A 19,314-nucleotide genomic window follows, 5' to 3' on the forward strand; every position below is an offset into this window, starting at 1 on the left:
CCTGACCATCACTATTTGATTTGATCTGAATTTAAGTAGATCCATAGAGTATTTCCATTTATGTCTGAAAAATTTCATTTAACAGTATTTTCAAAGTTTATGCATTTGCAGCATGTATCAGAATTTCTTTTCTTTTCATTATATATATAAACCTCATTTTGTTTATCTGTTGATGGATACTTGGGTTGCTTCCATCCCATTTTGTAAATATTACAAAGAATCCTGCTATCAATAGGGTATGCAAATTTCCGTCCCTATTTTCAGTTATTTTGTTCAATACTAAGAAGTGGAATTGTTGGATCACATAAAATTCTATTTTTAATTTTTTTGAGAAACTGTCATACTTTTTTCCATGGTAGTTGCCAATTTCTCCATAACATCACCAGGTTTGTTGTTTTAATAGTATCTAATGGGTGTGAAGTGATACCTTATTGTGGTTTTGATTTACATTTTCCTACTACTAGTGACACCTTTTTTTAGAGCTAAAATTTTTAAACAAAATTTCTCTTTTGATTTGTATCTATATAGGAGTAATTAAGAAAGCTAGAGAACTGAAAATTTTTTATAATCATCAATTACTCTAGATAGAAATAGGAAGAATAATTATCACTTAAATTTTGCCTGTGATTTCTTTTTTTTTTTTAAGTTCTTTCATCTCTTGTTTCTGTTAACTCTTCTAAAATTCTTTTTCCAGTAAAAACTGCATGACATTTTGGTCAATGACAAATGACATATGCAGTGGTGGTCCCTCTGTATAACTTAGGTGTATGGCAGACTTTACCATCTAAGTTCTTGTAAATATGCTTTATAATATTTGCATAACAAACTCAGCAAACTGCATTTTTAGAATGCATTCTTATCATTAAGTGACAACACATGATTGTACTTCTAGTATTTCCATCAGGCTTTAAGTCTGACAATACCAACTGGTAAGGATTATATAGATAGAAACAGTCAAGTTGCTGGCATTATATAGACTTTGGAGAGCAGCTTTATCATCTGTAGTAAGAAGGACAAATGCATATATACTCAAAACCAACAGTGTCATCTTTTTTTTTTTTTTTTTTTTTAATAGAGGCATGTTTATTTATTTATTAATTATATTTGTTTGTTTGTTTTTGTTTATACATGCACTGGGTACAGTCAGAAGTGCGGGAGGGTGAGAGAATTCACCAGAGCCAGAGTGGGGAGCAGAGCAGGCAGAAGGACTGAAGTACACTGCTGAGGGGAGCAGCGGGTGGCAGGAGAGGTCTGTGCACCATGTGGGATCCTCCTCCGGTGGCCGGGGAGCAGCCGGGGATCGAACCAGCGCCGCAGAGGCCGCGGGCAGCTTCGCAACCCAGCGCTCAACCGCTGCGCCACCGGGGAGGCCCCCAACAGTGTCATCTTGATGAACTTCTAGCACAGTCTTTATCAGACTTTATTCCCCCGGTAAGATATAAATTTAACATTGTGACCCAGAAGTTTAAAAGCATACACACAAAACTGAAATAAAATTCCAGAAAATAACTCTGCCTATTTCATGCTCTAATATATATTCATTCTGTATTTTATTCTTTTTCCCCTTTAAGGGGAAAATAAGGCTGTCATGACTTCCTGGAATTTGAGAAACTCAGTCTTAGAGAAACCTGATTATGCATTCCAGGAGATCCCTAGGATATTTTATTGCATTATTGTTGTAATATTAAAATACTGAAAACAATATAAATGTTCTTAAGATGGCAAACGGATCTCATTGTAATAAACTTACATGATGGAACACTTGATAATATAAGTAAATGTACTCACCTTATATTTATCAGTATGAATGGTCTGGGAAAATGTAATTGGGTGGGAAAAAGAATGGTGTAAATTGTTTAAAATCAGCAGTATTTTTATTGTTTATATACACACATATAAGCAATACATAGAGTAAGAGGATAAAAGCATTAATTCAACAACTCTTCATGGTTGCCTATGATGGGGAAAGGCAGGATAACAATGTGAACTTTAAATCTTAACTGTGTTTGCTTTTATGAGATAAAAATGTTTTTTTACTTGAACCACCTTAACCTATGTCATTTTATAAAAACTTCATAAGTTGTATTTTGTCATTAGAGGCCCAATTGAGTGAAAAGGTTTCACTTCAGGCTATCCAGCAGTTGGTTCGAAAATCATACCAGGCTCTGGCTTTATGGAAACTTCTTTGTGAACATCAATTTACTGTCATTGTAGGAGAACTTCAGAAGGTAGGTTTTGTCCCCTTTAGATCACACCATTACTACTATGCTTGTTTTGTTTTGTTTTTTTGTTTTTAAAGATTTACTTATTTATTTGTTTGTTTATTTATTTATACAAGAGCTGGGGTACAGGCCAGAGGTGTGGGGGTTAGAGGATTCACCAGAGACAGAGTGGGGAACAGAACAGGCAGATTGACTGAAATACACTGCTGAGGGGAGCAGTGAGCAAGTCAGGAGAGGTCTGCTGCGCCATGTGAGTAGCTCCCTGGCTGGGGATTGAACTCATGCTGCAGTGTGCGGCTAGCTTCATAGGTTGCATCTTAACTCCTTGCACTGCCAGTGAGGCCCTGGTTTGTTTTCTTTTGAGTAAACTTTAATCTTATACTTGGGCTTAAAGGGGATTATTTTAGAAAGCATTTCAGTTATGATAAGGTTAGTGTGTTATAGGAAGAGTGCTCTAAATCTCGATATCTTGAGGGTTACTTTTTTGTTGAAACCATCACTTTTTTTTAAAAATTTTTATCTATGCATACAAGAACTGGGGTACAGGCCAGAGGTGTGGGAGGTGAGAGGATTCACCAGTGACAGAGTGGGAAACAGAAAAGGCAGACTGACCAAAGTACACTGCTGAGGGGAGCAGTGAGCGAGTCAGGAGAGGTCTGCTGCGCCCTGTGGGTAGCTCCCTGGCCGGGGATTGAACTCATGCTACAGTGGCTGCGGATAGCTTCATAGGTTTGATAGCTTCATAGGTTGCGTCTTAACCCCTGCACCACCAGGGAGGCCTGAAACCACCACTTTTTTGCAATATATGAGAATTTTATATTCATCTGTGAATGATCTTACTTTAGCAAAAATACATTATTTAATGTGAATTGTAATCTTTATTTGGGCTATAGATTTCTTTGGGACTGAATCAAGATTTTCCCCAGCCTAAAAGAATGCATATAGACAGACACAAAATTTTTGTATGTAATTTCAAGGAATTCAACAACCTAAATTAAACATTGCTATTTTAAAGAAAGATTTTGCCATTGTGGGAAATGAATGCTATGCTCTTTTGAATCCTTTTTAAGGGAATAATAGTTTGCATTCATCTAATCATTAGGCAGGCTATTTGGAGTGGACTGTATTACATATTATATAATTTTGCTTTAATGTTCAAGAAAAATAAGGCAAGAAATAAAACAAGAAAATGAAATACTACAAATAGTCCTCATGCATACTTTACATATATTCAACATTTTCAAGATTTTACCAACATTTGCTTAATCTAGCCTTTTTTCTTTTTTTTTCTTTTTATTACTGAGTTATTTTAAAGTAGATCCCAGAAATAATTTCATTTCTACTTACTGTGATATGTGCTTCTAAAAAAAAAAAAGATACTTCTTATAACATCATCATCATACTTAGCAAAACTAATAGTAATTCTCTAATTTCTAAAATAGTGAAATTTCTGTCTTAAAATTCTTTTTGTGATTGTTTTATTCAAATCATAACTAACACTTGGTTCCCTGAATTTGTTTTCTTTTAATGTATCTCAACCTAGAGCTGTTTTCCCTCATCATCATTCTTTTAGAATACCCAACATTGTAAGGTTTTCTTTACCTTCCTTGTAGTATACTTGTTTATTTCCTGTATTTTCTTAAAAAATGAAAGTTATGGGGTCTCCCTGGTGGCTCAAGGGGTTAAGCCGCAGCCATTGTGGCACAAGTTCAATCCCTGGGGAGGGAGGTGACCCACATGGCATAGCAGACCTCTCCTATCTCACCCGCTACTCCCCTCAGCAGTGTATTAAAGTCAGTCTGCCTATTCTGCTCCCCACTGTCTCTGGTGAATCCTCTCTCTCAGTCTCTCTCTCTCTCTCTCTCTCTCTCTCTCTCTCTCTCTCCCCCCCTCACTCATACACACACACACACACACACACACACACACACACACACAGACATACACAAACACAGACATGCATCTCTGGCCTACACCCCAGCTTGTGTATGCAAAAATAAAATAAATCTTCAAAAAATAAATAATTATAACCCAGGATTTAATGTCATTATGTGGTTATAACTAAAGTCAAGTAATATAACTCAAAGCTACCTGGGCTTTACTCCCTTATTTTAAAGTGAGAGATTTAGACTGTACATACTATGTATTTTTCATACTCCATATGATTTATTGAGTTTGCAAAAAATTGTTAATTTGTCTAATTTAGTACATTTTCACTTGAATTATAGTCTATTAGTGTTATAATTATTTCAAATTATTAAAGCCTATGGTGTGGAAATATGATATTCCTATTATTTTTGATAGGAAAATGTGTTTTCTCTTTTACTCCTAGGAATTTCAAGAGCAGTTGAAAATCACCACCTTTAAAGATCTGGTGATCAGGGACAAAGAACTGACTGGGGCCTTAATCGCTTCTCTTATCAACTGCTATATAAGAGATAATGCTGCTGTTGATGGCATTAGTTTACACTTACAGGATATCTGCCCCCTTCTATATAGCACGGATGATGCCGTTTGTTCTAAGGTATGATGCTTTGTTACCTATTGCATTTTCTTAGAAGTGGTTTCATCATATGCTGAAAAGCAAAGCACATTAGAATTGGGGTGAGGAACTGTCTTTACTTAATATGTGACCTGGGGTAGGACTCCTGGCCTCAGAAGCCTCATATGTAAGTGATTAAATTACATGATTTCTTAACATCCATGTATATAAGTTTTTTGTAAAGAATCTTTGACAATATTTTAGGCCACATTTGGGGAAAAAAAGCACTGGTTATATAAACATTAGAAATTAAGAAAAATTTAAAGCTTTAAATCTGTAATGAATTAGAGTTAATTGGCAAATTTTTTATTGATCCTTTTCTACAGGTGAATATAATTTAAAAAAAAATCAGTGTCATATGGACTGCCTGCTGACCCATAATGTATTGACTAGGCAAGAGATTTACAAGTCAAAAGCTATCTTGCTTAACGTATTTGTGAGAGGATTAAGAGTAGCTAGGATTTTTTGGTCAAAAAGCTTTTCTGCCTAAAATTAAGAAGTAAGTTTATAGAGTTGTCTTTTTTTATGATAATAAACCAGATATAAATTTAGATACAGACTAAAACGTGCATTGACAGCATCATCTATGTGCTTCCTTTTATGTCTTAATTTGTTGTTATTCTCTATTTCTAGGCAAATGAGCTTCTTCAGCGTTCCCGACAAGTTCAAAATAAGATTGAAAAGGAAAGAATGTTAAGGGAATCATTAAAGGAATATCAAAAAATCAGTAATCAAGTGGACCTTTCCAATGTTTGTGCTCAATATAGACAAGGTGAGAACAGATTATTCTTCACAATTTCTTAACACAGGGAAAAGAGGACTGTGTGAATAAAACAAAGTTAATAATGAAAATCTCTTCCATGAGATAAATCTTAGCTGTGGTGGCCTAAATGATATGACACAGGAAATTAATTCTCGGCGGGGGGGGGGGTGATTGTGGTAACATTGGTTTACAACGTTGTTTGTGTTTTAGAAGTATAGGTTCTTCCCCCGCGGGTTTTGTTACCAAAATACCCAAAGTCGGCTGACATAGTCTCTTGTGCTCCCCCCTCACTTTACTCTCACCGGTCCTTTTTCTCCTCTCCTTTTGGTAGACTCAGTTCTACCATCAGCTTTCTAGGGTTTCTATTAGTTTGGCTTTGTTTAACCTATACTTCTGTTTCTCTAAAGTCTACATATTGCAGTATTTTTCTTTTTTCCTAACATCACTTAGTAAAATACCCTCCAGCTCCATCCATGTTGCTGTGTTTATCTTTTTTAATAGCTGAGTAGTATTTCATTATGTGTATGTGTATATAAAACACATCTTCCTGGGCCTCCCTGGTGGTGCAGCCGTTGAGCGCTCTGCTGCGAAGCTGCCTGCAGCCTCTGTAGCGCTGGTTCGATCCCCGGCTGCTCCCCGGCCACCGGAGGAGGGTCCCACATGGCGCACAGACCTCTCCTGCCGCCTGCTGCTCCCCTCAGCATTGTACTTCGGTCCTTCTGCCTGCTCTGCTCCCCGCTCTGGCTTTGGTGAATTCTCTCACCCTCCCGTGCTTCTGACTGTACCCAGTGCTTAAATAAATAAATATATATATAAATAAATCTTTAAAAAAAAAAAAACCAAACACATCTTCCTGATCTGCTCATCTATATTTGGGCACTAACGTTTCTGTAGACTGGTTATTATAAATTGTGTTGCAGTTAACATAGAAGTACCTTTTTCCCTTCAAATGAGTGTTTTTGTACTCTTTAGATAGATACCTAGCAGTGGAAGAGCAGGTTATATGGAAGATCCATTTTTAATCTTTTTGAGAAACTTACATGATGATTTCCTTGGGGGCTGGACCAGTCCACATTCCCACCAAGGGAATGTGTAAGAGGGTTCTTTTTTCCTCCATATCCTCACCAACATCTGTTGGTTCTGGTCTTTTTGAAATGGATTGTTCTCTCAGTTGTGAAGTGGTCTCTCACTGTGGTTTTGATTTGCATTTTCCAGACAATAAGTGATGATGAGCATTTTTTCATGTGCCTGTGCCATTGATATGTGTTCTTTGGAGAAGAAGAATCTAGCTCTTAAGCCCATTTTTTGATCTGATTATTTGTTTTCTATTTGTTGAGTTGTATGAGTTCTTTGTAAATCTTGGATATCAGTCCTTTGTCAGATGTTTGGTATACACACATTCAGTAGGGTATCTTTTTGTTTTAGTGACAGTTTCTATCACTGTGCAGGAACTTTTTAGTTTGATATAGTCCCGATTATTTATATTCTCCTGTTTCCCATGCATTGTAGATAAATCCACAAGAACATCTCTGAATACTGTTGTAAAGTATGTTGCCTCTGCTTTCTTCTATGTATTTTATGGTTTCAGGTATCAGATCCAAGTCTTTTGTCCTTTTTCAATTGATTTTTGTGTATCATGTAAAGTATGTTGCCTCTGCTTTCTTCTATGTGTTTTATGGTTTCAGGTATCAGATCAAAGTCTTTTGTCCTTTTTCATTTGATTTTTGTGTATCATGTGAGATAATCTAGTTTCATTCTTTTGCATATGACCATCAAGTTTCCCAACAACATTTATGTATATTCTTGGCTCCTTTGTTGTCGATTAGCTGTCCATGTAGGTATGGATTTATTTCTGGGTTCGCAATATTATCTCATTGGTCGCTGTGTCTGTTTTTGTTCCAGTACCATACTCTTCATTAATATAGTTTTGTACCTTCTGAAATCTGAAAGAGTGATGCCTCCACTGGTCCTTTTTTTTTTTTTGCCAGTATTGCTTTGGCTAGTCAAGGTTTTCTGTGGTTCTACATGAATTGCAGTAATGTTTGTTCTATTTTTTTTTTTTTTGGCAAATGCTATTTGAACTTTGATAGGAATTGCACTAATTCTGCATATCTATGAGCAAGGAATAACTATTTCTTTCTGTCTCCTATTTATTTTAACGGTGTCTTATAGTTTTCTTCGTATAGATCTTTCACCTCCTCTGTTAAGTTCACACGGCCTTACTATATCTACTTGATCCTGAATCCACTGAATCCATAGCTGTACTAGAGAAACTGGGTGGAGTAAGCTGTACCTTTCTGAGCTCTGTTTTCCTTGCTGGGGGCCCCATCTGAAACCACCACGACCCCCACCTTCACTTACCCCACCCCCAAGCACTCACATTCTGTATCTTCTTCAGCAAGATCCATAACACTCAGCTTGGCTTCCCCAGGCTGCCATGTAAACTGAGATTTCCACCCTGGCAGCCACCACTACCTCTTTTTGTTCCCTTGAGTTGAAATTCTGCATCTCTTCTATTGTTCTCAGTCCCTAGCAATCATGAGGTACTGAGCTTAGAGCCTTCTGGACTTCTCAAAAGTTTCTTCTCCCAAAAGCAAAGCAGGGAATTTCCTCTGAAGCCATCTTTCCCAGAAGCTTCTCTGTTCTCTGTTTTAATGACAACTGAACTGGCCTCAGCAAAAGCTACCTCTTTTTGTATCTTGAAATAAGAAACTTTTTAACATTGAAATTTCAGTGTTTGTCAAGTTAAACTACTTTTCCAAAATTCCTTCCAGATTGCATTTAGATTGCTTTCTCATTTATTTTCAGATGATTGTAGTTCTTTAAACTAATTCTTAAAATACTGCTTGCCTTAAAACTTTGAATGTAATAAAAGTAATAGCTTTTAACACAGGAATTCTTTTCAATTCCAAGATTTTCTTTTTATCAACACGTAGCTGAAAACCTACCTTTTTGTTATTTTAAATATGAAAATGTTTTTCCAACAAAGAAGGTATATTTAATATCTATCCTTCTGGTATATTAGGACCTTGTTCTTTGATAAACTGATGAGAAATATTCTGTAGACTATTATACCCTGGGTGACTATTAGTATACAGTGGTGACATACAATAACCTTGATTGGTATTTTTATAAGCCACCTAAGGAAAAATGTTTCCACTCAACAATAAAGTTTAACCCTGTCTATTTTCTTTCTCGCTAGTACGTTTCTATGAGGGTGTGGTAGAGCTTTCACTTACTGCTGCAGAGAAGAAAGATCCTCAGGGTCTTGGACTTCATTTCTATAAACATGGAGAACCAGAAGAAGACATTGTGGGACTTCAAGCTTTTCAAGAAAGGCAGGTTTTACTACCTTACCTACCTTATCAGACTGAACTTTTGGATTTTTTTGTGTGTAAAGTCTGATAGTATTAGGAAAGTAATCTTTCTAGTACAGCCTTGTAAAATTAATTACACTTTCACTTACAAATATCTTATTTTATCAAATGTAATTCTTAGTCCTAAGGATAAAATTTTAGTCTCATGAAAATTCTTCAGGATTATATTTCAAACTTGCCTCTGTGGTTTTACTGAAACTTTATTAATGTCAAATTTAAATGCAATGACTTCTTTGGAAACAAAACTGACTTCTTCCCCCACCTCTGGTTCTGGGTGAAGATTAATATTGTATTTCAAAGCATGATTTTTAAATGGTTACAACTTAGTACAGATTTACAGTAAAAATATTATGTCTGTAAAGGAACCATGTGACCTAAGGCATATTTTTTGTTCATACACCTGTTTTTATGACTTTTCCCTGTTTCATGTAACTGAATGGTCTCAATCCTATTGAAAAAATACATGATTTATGATTTTAAAAATGTGTATGCTCCAAAATTATATTTGTGTATTTGAATTAGATAAATCAATTTCCAGTAATACAATTTAATTGTTCCTTTTCCAAATTCCTTCCAGATTAAATAGTTACAAGTGCATTACAGACACACTTCAAGAACTTGTAAATCAAAGTAAGGCCGCTCCTCAGTCTCCCAGTGTACCCAAAAAACCTGGGCCTCCAGTATTGTCATCTGATCCCAATATGCTGAGTAATGAAGAAGCTGGACATCATGTAAGGGATATAGCATTTTCCACTATGAAAATACATTGTCTGCAAGTTCTGTGTGGTAGTCAATATAGTCATCTTGGGACAGATTTGATATTGAAGGAGTCGTAATATGTTATGAAGAGTTTGTAAGGCTAAGGGTTGTGATGTTAAACAACCAAACCTTGAACTATATTTTTGCCTGTTTTCTTTATTTCAGTTTGAACAAATGCTTAAATTATCTCAACGATCCAAAGATGAGCTCTTTAGTATTGCCCTTTATAATTGGCTAATACAAGCTGACCTTGCAGATAAACTGCTGCAGGTAAAAAATGTTTTTTTTTTATTTTAAACTTCACTATTGTTAATATTATATTTTTAAGTAGCACAACTTAGTTAAGCAAATATATAATAAATAGGAAATACACTTTCTCATACTTTACCTACCATTGTTAATGTAAAACAACTAATGTAGTATCTTTTTCCTATTGGACAAAGTAAATTATTCTTGTTACTTAAAAGCTGATTGGGATTGTGGGGTGGAAATCATTAGATTATGAATTTTTGGAGACCTGCATTTTGTCTTAGTCCTGCCATTAAGTCACTGTGTGATTTCACATTTTTCTTTTTACTACCCTAAGTCTCAGTATTTTTCACTCTATAAAATGAATACATGGAATCTGATAATGCAAGGATGCCTTTAAATTCAGAGTCTATGAACCAACAGCTGTGTTCTCAAAGTATTAATTTGATTGTACTATTATTTTTACCAGCCTGATGCAACTATTATAATTAACTGTGGTACAACAAAATTCATTTATAATTAAATAATGTCTGTATTAATCTATTCTTGGATTATGATTTTGCTTAAGATCCATAAAACAAATTACAGCTGTACTTTTTAGTATATGAAGTACAGTAGGTGGTCAGATAATGTTTCTGAGTTACTGTACAATTTCCAGATTGCTTCTCCATTTCTGGAGCCACATCTAGTTCGAATGGCCAAAGTTGATCAAAACAAAGTTCGTTATATGGATTTACTCTGGAGGTATTATGAGAAGAACAGAAGTTTTAGCAATGCTGCTCGTGTCCTGTCCAAACTGGCTGACATGCATAGGTATGACGTAATGCTGTTACTGTGGAAAAATTATTGATAACTGAGCTATATCTAGTTACATCCAGATTTCAGAAGTTAAATAAAATCTTTGAGATTATACATATGTAGAATTATTTTGCTTTTCATGTAGAGGGACTAAAAGAATACCTAAGACCCTCTCTAATTCAAACTGTCTTCCAAGATCTTTTCTTTATGTTCTTTACTATTAACAATTAATTACTACTCTCAATTGGAAGGCCAAAAATTACTTCTCAAAAGTTTTATAATTAAAAATTTTACTAATGCCAGATTTATTTACTCTTCTCATTGGTTTAAATTACTAAAAAGATCTTAGAGCATGTATATTAAGAATTATTAAGATTCTGTTAATGCACTGAAATTCCTGATTAGATTGTCACATCAAAAGAAATTTTAATAAGATCTTGGACAGATCATTAAATTGACCAAATGACTTTTCATTTGGAATTTTCTTACCAAAATAATTCATGTGCAGCTTTTAAAACCCGGAGATCCATTAAGTTATAAAGAAGAGGCTGTTGATGCAAAACTTCTTTAGGGTACAAAAGAAATGTCATTGGGACTAGAGGTAGTAAGCAGGGGAGTGAGTAGAAGAAGATGGTATTGGAGGAATAGCTAAAGATATGATAGGAGAGTTTAGGAAAGTATGTGACTTAATCTGATTTTTGTTTTTAAGAGGTCATTCTAGTTGCTGAATTGAAGATAAAATATAAGATTGGCCATATTAAAGTAGAGAAATGAAAAATAGGAGTAATAAAGAATATTTAATTTTAGAAGAATAAGTTTTAAAATAGGAAGTTACTTTTTGGACATAAACATAAGTATTTCTTTGTTGCTTTAAATTGTGAATCTCTTTTTTTATTAGAAATCAATTCCCTAACAATTTTTTCAAGTTTCAAATAGATTTTTGTTTTGATTTAATATAAAATAGTGCATTATAATTGCAATATTTTTATCTTGGGCCCTTAAGAATTCATATAAATAAAAGTAAGGGTTTTTTTCCCATCTAGCACAGAAATTTCACTTCAGCAGCGACTAGAATACATTGCTCGAGCCATTCTTAGTGCCAAAAGTTCCACTGCCATTTCATCAATAGCTGCAGATGGTGAATTTCTTCATGAGTTAGAAGAGAAGATGGAAGTAAGTGCTAAAGATACTTAACATTGTTCACACTGAGTAATGGCCACATTTTATTTCACTTTCCCCTCTTCCCATGGTAAATAATAGGCCGATAGCAGCCAGTATATTTACCTTGAGTCTCTTCCGCTTATATTTATTTTCATATTTAGATTTAAATCTTCTGAAAGATTTCAAAGATGTAACACTTGGGTCATAGGATATTGTGGTAATTGAAAAAAACTTTTATGGCATTTCCAAAAGTTTTTCCCAAATGTTTCAACACCAAGCAGATTACATCACATTCACTATTATTCTTGAAGTTAATGAGCAGATGTATGAAGCAGAGTAGCTAAACTGCCTAAACTAAGAGACCCAAAAATGTGTAATAGTTCAAATACAAAAACTTATTCCTAAAATCACAGAAATTCAGAGTGGGAGTTCCTGATTGGCTGGTGACTTTTTTCAACACTTGTGTGATTTCACAAGAGTTCTGTTTTCTAGCTCTACCATTCCCTACAGCCTCATCTTTTACTTTGGTCAAAGGGAGGAAGAGAAAAAAGAACATGCATCTAAGAAGTACATTCAATCTTAAAAACCTTAAACCTGAAGTGACATACTTTATTTTCACTCACATTCTTTTGAATATAACTTAGTCTTATGGCCATACCTCCCTGCAAAAGAGCTTGAGAAGTATAGTCTAGCCACTTGTCTGGCTATCATTACATGGGAGAATATGTCTGGGAGCAGCAAAGCCTCTCTATCCCAGTGTACTTTCTCTGAAATATTTGTTTGATAAAAAGTTGCTAGTCTATTATAAACAAAGTTTTATTTGTACATCATTTCCTTTTAACTTAAGGTAATTTCAAGTACCTGTTAGTTTTTCATAAAGAACTTAAGGGATCCTTTTTTTCTGTCTAAACTAGGTTGCTAGGATCCAACTTCAGATCCAAGAGACACTACAAAGGCAGTATTCCCATCATTCTTCTGTGCAGGATGCAGTTTCTCAGCTGGACTCTGAGCTAATGGACATAACTAAGGTAATAAGAAAAAAAGGTGAAATTCCTGTAGCAGTCACCTAATATCTTGTTTCTTTTATTTTTTTTCTTCTTTCTTTTATTTTTTTTTTAAATATTTATTTATTTATTTATACAAGCACTGGGTATAGTCAGAAGCGTGGGAGGGTGAGAGGATTCAGCAGAGCCAGAGCAGGGAACAGAACAGGCAGACTGATTAAATAACACTGCTGAGGGGAGCAGGGGCATGGCAGGAGAGGTCTGTCACACCATGTGGGACCCTTGCTGGCGGCCGGGGATCAAACAGGCATTGCAGAGACTGTGGGCAGCTTCGCAGCCCAGTGCTCAACCGCTGCGCCACCAGGAGAGGCCCAGATTCCTTGTTTCTTTGGTATTTTACTTTTGTTTCACAAGAAGGATTAACCTCCGTAAAATAAGCCATCCTTGGCAGCATGTCCTGGGCTGACATGTCACTGCTATGATCTGATCCTTAGAAAGAGCTAAGTTCTTTTTTCTGACCAGAACTGTCAAGAGCCTATCAACCTTTCACGGCACTTTTAAAAAACTCATTGTGAGGGCCTCCCCTGGTGGCGCAGTGGTTGAGCACTGGGCTGCAAGGCTGCCCGCAGCCTCTGCAGCACCGGTTTGTTCCCCTGCCTCTGGCTAGGGCTCCACAAAAAACAAACAAACAAAAAAAACCCTCATTGTGAGCTAGCTTCTAAGCAAGTACTTTATTTAATTCTCCAAACCTCTGCCACTATGTACCCTTCTGGGTAATTCTTCATTTTCAATTATTCTTGGCCATGATTCCTAGTACCGTGAGATGTGTCAGTATACCCATGACTCTTCAAACCCTAGTGTAGGTAACACTAGTTATAAAAGAAATGTCATTGCAGCATCTCTCAGCCAAGATGGGGAAAGGCAAACATACTGAAATCCTTTGAAAGTATTTACTGAGCATTCACCATTTTTAATCTGGAATTAGGACCAGCTACACACCATGTTTCTACATATTTTAGGAACTTTAGATAAGAGCACTTCACTATTAATTTCTGAAAGCTGATGTCTGGTTGTATAATGTTAACATTGTCTCCCACAGCTTTATGGGGAATTTGCTGACCCATTTAAACTTGCAGAGTGTAAACTTGCAATAATTCACTGTGCTGGTTATTCAGACCCTATCTTGGTACAGACACTGTGGCAAGATATCATAGAGAAAGGTAAGTAGTTCACTTATAGATATATAGTATACATTATTTAATGACTTGGTAGTGATTCCTATCCCTAGACTTCATAAGACCTATATATACCGTAATAGAGGACAAGTGGATAGTACCTAGATATGGTAGAGGGTGGTCCTCTAGCGAATGATCCCAGTGAATATTGGAGATGACTCTGAGAGAAAAGGATGTGTCAATTTTGTGGTTTGTGTTTCTTAATAATCTGGAGACAGGTTATTTCCCCAGAATTTCATTGCTAGTGCCTTGGTAAGGTAGGAATATAATCAGACACTAACAGAAACACACAGAATCTGTTCATTATCTTTTTTTTTTTTTTTTTTTTTAATAAGATTTATTTATTTATTTATTTATAGAAGCACTGGGTATAGTCAGAAGCACGGGAGGGTGAGAGAATTCACCAGAGCGGGGAACAGAACAGGCAGACTGACAAAGTACAGTGCTGAGGGGAGCAGCGGGTGCGGCAGGAGAGGTCTGCGCGCCATGTGGGACCCTCGCCGGTGGCCGGGGATCGAACCAGCGCTGCAGAGGCTGCGGGCAGCTTCGCAGCTGCCGCGCTCAACCACTGCGCCACCTGGGGAGGCCCTGTTTATTATCTTAATGTCAATGTCAATTCCAGGGTTTTTGCACCTTGGAACAATGAAATAGCAAATTTAAATGTTCAAAGCCATTAAAACAATTTGTGTTTCTAATAACATGTCTCTTTCCTACAGAACTGAATGAAAGTGTGGCATTGAGCTCCCCAGACAGAATGCATGCTCTTAGTCTCAAGATTGTGCTCCTTGGCAAAATTTATGCTGGCACACCTCGTTTCTTTCCTTTAGGTAAGAAGTAACCTTAGATGCTGTCATGTTTGAATTTTTTTTTTTTTGCATTGACACAGAAAAATAATAATCTGTAGAGTGCAATCATTTATTTTTGCTATTTATCTCAGAAATCGAATTTTATACCTCTTCAGAAAAAAGACATCCAAACCATTATAAAATTTGTTGATGAATACTTGAGTAGTAAACTTTCTTTGGGCACAGAAGACCTCTCCTGCCTAGCCTGCTGCTCCCCTCAGCAGTGTATCTCAGTAGATCTGCCTGTTCCCTTCCCCATTCTCTCAGGTGAATCCTCTCACCTCCCAGCCCCTCTGGCTTAGACCCCACTTCTTATATGCATAAATAAATAAATCTTTTTAAAAAATTTAAAAAAAAACTTTCTTTGACTAACCTCCAAGTTTATAAATCTATTTTGGGGTAGTACTAACATTACCATAGTGGTTATTTTCTTGATAACCCTATATAAGTTTGTGAAGAGAGAGGAAAAATGGCTGGGGTTTTTTGTAATTGATTCCATAGCTCTCAATTTAATTGAGGGCCTATTTTTCTTTAAAATAGGTAGTAGTTTTATTAAAAATGAAATTTTGGAGCCTCTTTCTTAACCAAATATAATGATTATCGTTATGTGATGACTATTATGAGCCATTTACCATCCTGTTTTCTTCAGTTGCAAGATAATAGAATGAACATAAAAATATGTACTGAATTAGAATATCAAGCCAGTTGTATTGAGAAATAGGAAAATTCTCACAATGTAACATTAAAGGTCTTTTTAATAAAGGTACCAACTTAATTACAGACGATCTCTGATTTAAGATCTACCCCATGGACATGGTCAGAAATAAAACCATTATAACCATACCCTTCTTACAAGTACAGTAGTAAAAACTGCATCCTTTCATTCTGTGCCATTTCTCATTGATCAGAAAAATAAAGGAAAAATAAAGATTAATATAAATATATTTTTATAAGTATGTGAAAATGATACTTTTAATAGTTAATAGGTCACACATTATACACATTTTCTTTTGAGGTTATTTCTGCTTTGACTTGGGTTGGTTTTGAGGTCCATATAGTTTAGGGTAAAAGAGGCCTTTCTTTTTCTATCTGCCTCTCTAATAGCAAACAAGTTTCAGGGGACTTGAAATTGGAACAAAGTATAGAGTATAGAATTGTCTTTATGTATCCAAAATCCTTAAATAGTAAATGCTAGAGGTCATGTAAGTTGAGTGACAGTCTTTTCATTCCTTTTCCTTCCCACGTTCCATCCCTTCACAATTTTTTAAAGATTTTTTTATTTATGCATACAAGAACTGGGGTGCAGGCCAGAGGTATGGGGAGTGGGTGAGAAGATTCAACAGAGACAGTGGGGAACAGAATAGGTGAATTAACCAAAATACACTGCTGAGGTGAGCAGTGGGCAGGTCAGGGGAGGTCTGCTGTGCCATGTGGGTCACCACCCTGGCCGGCGGGGGATCAAACTCGTGCTGCAGTGGCTGCAGACAGCATCACAGTGCTGCATCCCAACCCCTTGCACCACCAGAGAGGCCCCCACATCAACTTTCTTTACCTATAGATTTGCCTGTCCTGCTATATGTATTTTTTTAATTTGGTTTTTAAAAGACTTCCCTCTAGAAACTAGTGTCCTTATCAATAGTTCAACATCCTGGGCCTCCCTGGTGGCACAAGGGGTTAAGCACTGCACTATGAAGCATTCCACAGTCTCTGCAGCATGAGTTCGATCCTTGGCCATCCAGAGAAAACCACATGGCGAGGCAGACATCTCCTCTTTTGCCTGCTGCTCCCCTCAACAGTGTATTTCAGTCCATCTGCTTTTTCTGTTCCCCACTCCATCTCTGGTGGATCCTCTCACCCCCCGCATCTCTAGCCTGTACCCCAGCTCTTGTATACATAGGTAAATAAATCTTAATAAATAAATAAATAAACACACACAAAAAAAATCCTGAAACAAAAAATTGTAATTCTGTGAGTTGAAGGATATGTGAACTAGGGTTAATGTTATAGATACAACAAATAATATGTTAAACCATTACATTGTATACCTTAAACTTATACAATGTTATATGTGAATTGGATCTGAGTGGGGGAGTTAACAATCCTGGCTTCTGATCTTTTTCTCTCCCCAGATTTTATTGTGCAGTTCTTAGAGCAGCAAGTTTGTACTTTGAACTGGGATGTGGGTTTTGTAATACAGACAATGCATGAAATTGGGGTGCCATTACCTCGACTACTGGAAGTATATGATCACTTGTTCAAGTCACGGGTAAGGAAAATATTAAATAATCTTATTTAATTAAAGTTAATTTTCTCTACATGTCGGAGTGAAACATATGTCACCATATGTCATGTTATTTAGTCTGAAAGAGTCCATCTAAAATTTGCTTCATTTGTTGAGTATCAAGTTACCATACTTCAGACATTTAAAACTGATAATGAGTTGTTGCTTTGTTGTAGATCATGATAAAAATCAAATATTTTCTAGTACTAATATACATAATTAAATGTTTTTCAATTGGTGGAATAGAAGAAACACATTATATTAAAATCATTACTTACTTTAAAAGAACAAAATAACAATGGATTTATTCACTGTGACCCATCGAAAATCAGTGTGTGTGTGTGTGTGTGTGTGTGTGTGTGTGTGTTTTTGGGTAAAAGAACTGGGATGTAGGCTAGAGGTGCAGGGCATGAGAGGATTCACCAAAGACAGAGTGGGGAACAACAGGTGGATCTATTGAAATATACTGCTAAGGGGACCAGCAGGTGAGAAAGAAGAAGTCTGCGAGCCATGTGGGTTAGCTCCCTGGCCCTGGGATGGAACTTAGGCTATAGGGTGATAGTGCTAGGACACCAGGGAAGCCCCTAAAATATCACTGTTTAAAGATCTCTCTCATGGGCCTCCCTGATGGCGCAGCGGTTGAGCGCTGGGTTGCGAAGCTGCCCTCAGTCTCTGCAGCGCTGGTTCAATTCCCGGTCACCGGGTGAGGGTCCAACATGGTGTGCAGACCTCTCCTGCCGCCCTCTGCTCCCCTCAGCAGTGTATTTCGTCAGTCTGTCTGTTCTGCTCCCTGCTCTGGCTCTGGTGAATTCTCTCACCCTCTCGTGCTTCTGACTGTACCCAGTGCTTGTATAAATAAATAAATACATCTTAAAAAAAAAAAATTCTCTCTCATCATAAGGAATTTTATCAGACTATTTTGTAATTTTTGTCCTAAGGATATAATATCCAAATAAAACTTTGTTCAACTAGATTGTGTCTTTTATAGTAGCATCATCAAAACATTCATACAGTGTTTTACAAGACATTTTATCTATCTCATTTAACCCTTGTAATGAGCCTACGATGGAAATAAGCAAGCAGTAATATACTCATCTGTTGTTATCATATGACACAGGTAGAAATGTTAAATAGCCCCTTAAGAATCACATGACAGGGCCTCCCCGGTGGCGCAGCAGTTGAGCGCAGGGTTGCAAAGCTGCCCACGGCCTCTGCGGCGCCGGTTCGATCCCCGGCTGCTCCCCGGCCACAGGAGGAGGGTCCCGCATGGCATGCAGACCTCTCCTGCCGCCCGCTGCTCCCCTCAGCAGTGTACTTCGGTCCTTCTGCCTGCTCTGCTCCCCGCTCTGGCGAATTCTCTCACCCTCCCGCACTTCTGACTGTACCCAGTGCATGTATAAACAAAACAAACAAACAAACAAATAAATAAATAAGAACATGCCTCTATTAAAAAAAAAAAAAGAATCACATGACAGTAACTTGCAAAGCCACAAACTGAATTCAGATTCTCTGACTACTAATTTAATCTCCTATTCACAATGTCAGGTTAAGTTTGCAGAGGTCCAAAATAAAAGTGATAGGGGCTTCCCTGGTGGCGCAAGGGGTTAAGACACAATCTATGAGGCTGTCCACAGCCACTGCAGCACGAGTTCGATCCCCAGCCAGGGAGGAGACCCACATGGCGTAGCAGACCTCTCCTGACTCACCCACTGCTCCCCTCAGCAGTGTATTTCAGTCAATCTGCCTGTTCTGTTCCCCACTCTGTCTCTGGTGAATTCTCTCACCCTACGCAACTCTGGCCTGTACCCCAGTTTTTGCATGCATAAATAAATCTTAAAAAAAAAGAAAAGTGATTAACACCGCCCATAGGAGATATAAGTCCATAGGTGTTTTTCTTTTACCTCAACTTCTTAAAAAGGAAATTCACAAGCTTTACAAAATGGATTGATATGTTAAATATTCTTTCTAAATCAAACACAATGTTGTTTTCAATGTTTAGATGCTAAACATAACTAGATAATATAATTGGGAACCATATAGTATGTAATGTTTATTTTAATAATATAAATTTAATAGCA

General features: G+C 36.7%; 1 protein-coding gene across 1 annotated transcript in view; it reads left to right on the top strand.

The window, feature by feature from the left end:
- The window catches only part of NUP155 (nucleoporin 155), a 49,756-nt gene that overhangs the window by 29,153 nt on the left and 1,289 nt on the right, over positions 1–19,314 (top strand). The window contains exons 22-33 of the mRNA XM_037530671.2: positions 2,098–2,228; positions 4,555–4,746; positions 5,398–5,536; positions 8,730–8,865; positions 9,482–9,635; positions 9,829–9,933; positions 10,571–10,725; positions 11,754–11,883; positions 12,786–12,899; positions 13,975–14,095; positions 14,827–14,937; positions 17,085–17,221. Of these exons, the coding sequence (XP_037386568.1) occupies positions 2,098–2,228; positions 4,555–4,746; positions 5,398–5,536; positions 8,730–8,865; positions 9,482–9,635; positions 9,829–9,933; positions 10,571–10,725; positions 11,754–11,883; positions 12,786–12,899; positions 13,975–14,095; positions 14,827–14,937; positions 17,085–17,221 (1,625 nt within the window). The remainder of the gene's footprint in view (positions 1–2,097; positions 2,229–4,554; positions 4,747–5,397; positions 5,537–8,729; positions 8,866–9,481; positions 9,636–9,828; positions 9,934–10,570; positions 10,726–11,753; positions 11,884–12,785; positions 12,900–13,974; positions 14,096–14,826; positions 14,938–17,084; positions 17,222–19,314) is intronic.

Source organism: Talpa occidentalis, unplaced genomic scaffold (assembly GCF_014898055.3).
Source record: "Talpa occidentalis isolate TD23 unplaced genomic scaffold, MPIMG_talOcc4v2.1 talOcc4.6, whole genome shotgun sequence".
Classification (NCBI taxonomy): Eukaryota; Metazoa; Chordata; class Mammalia; order Eulipotyphla; family Talpidae; genus Talpa; species Talpa occidentalis.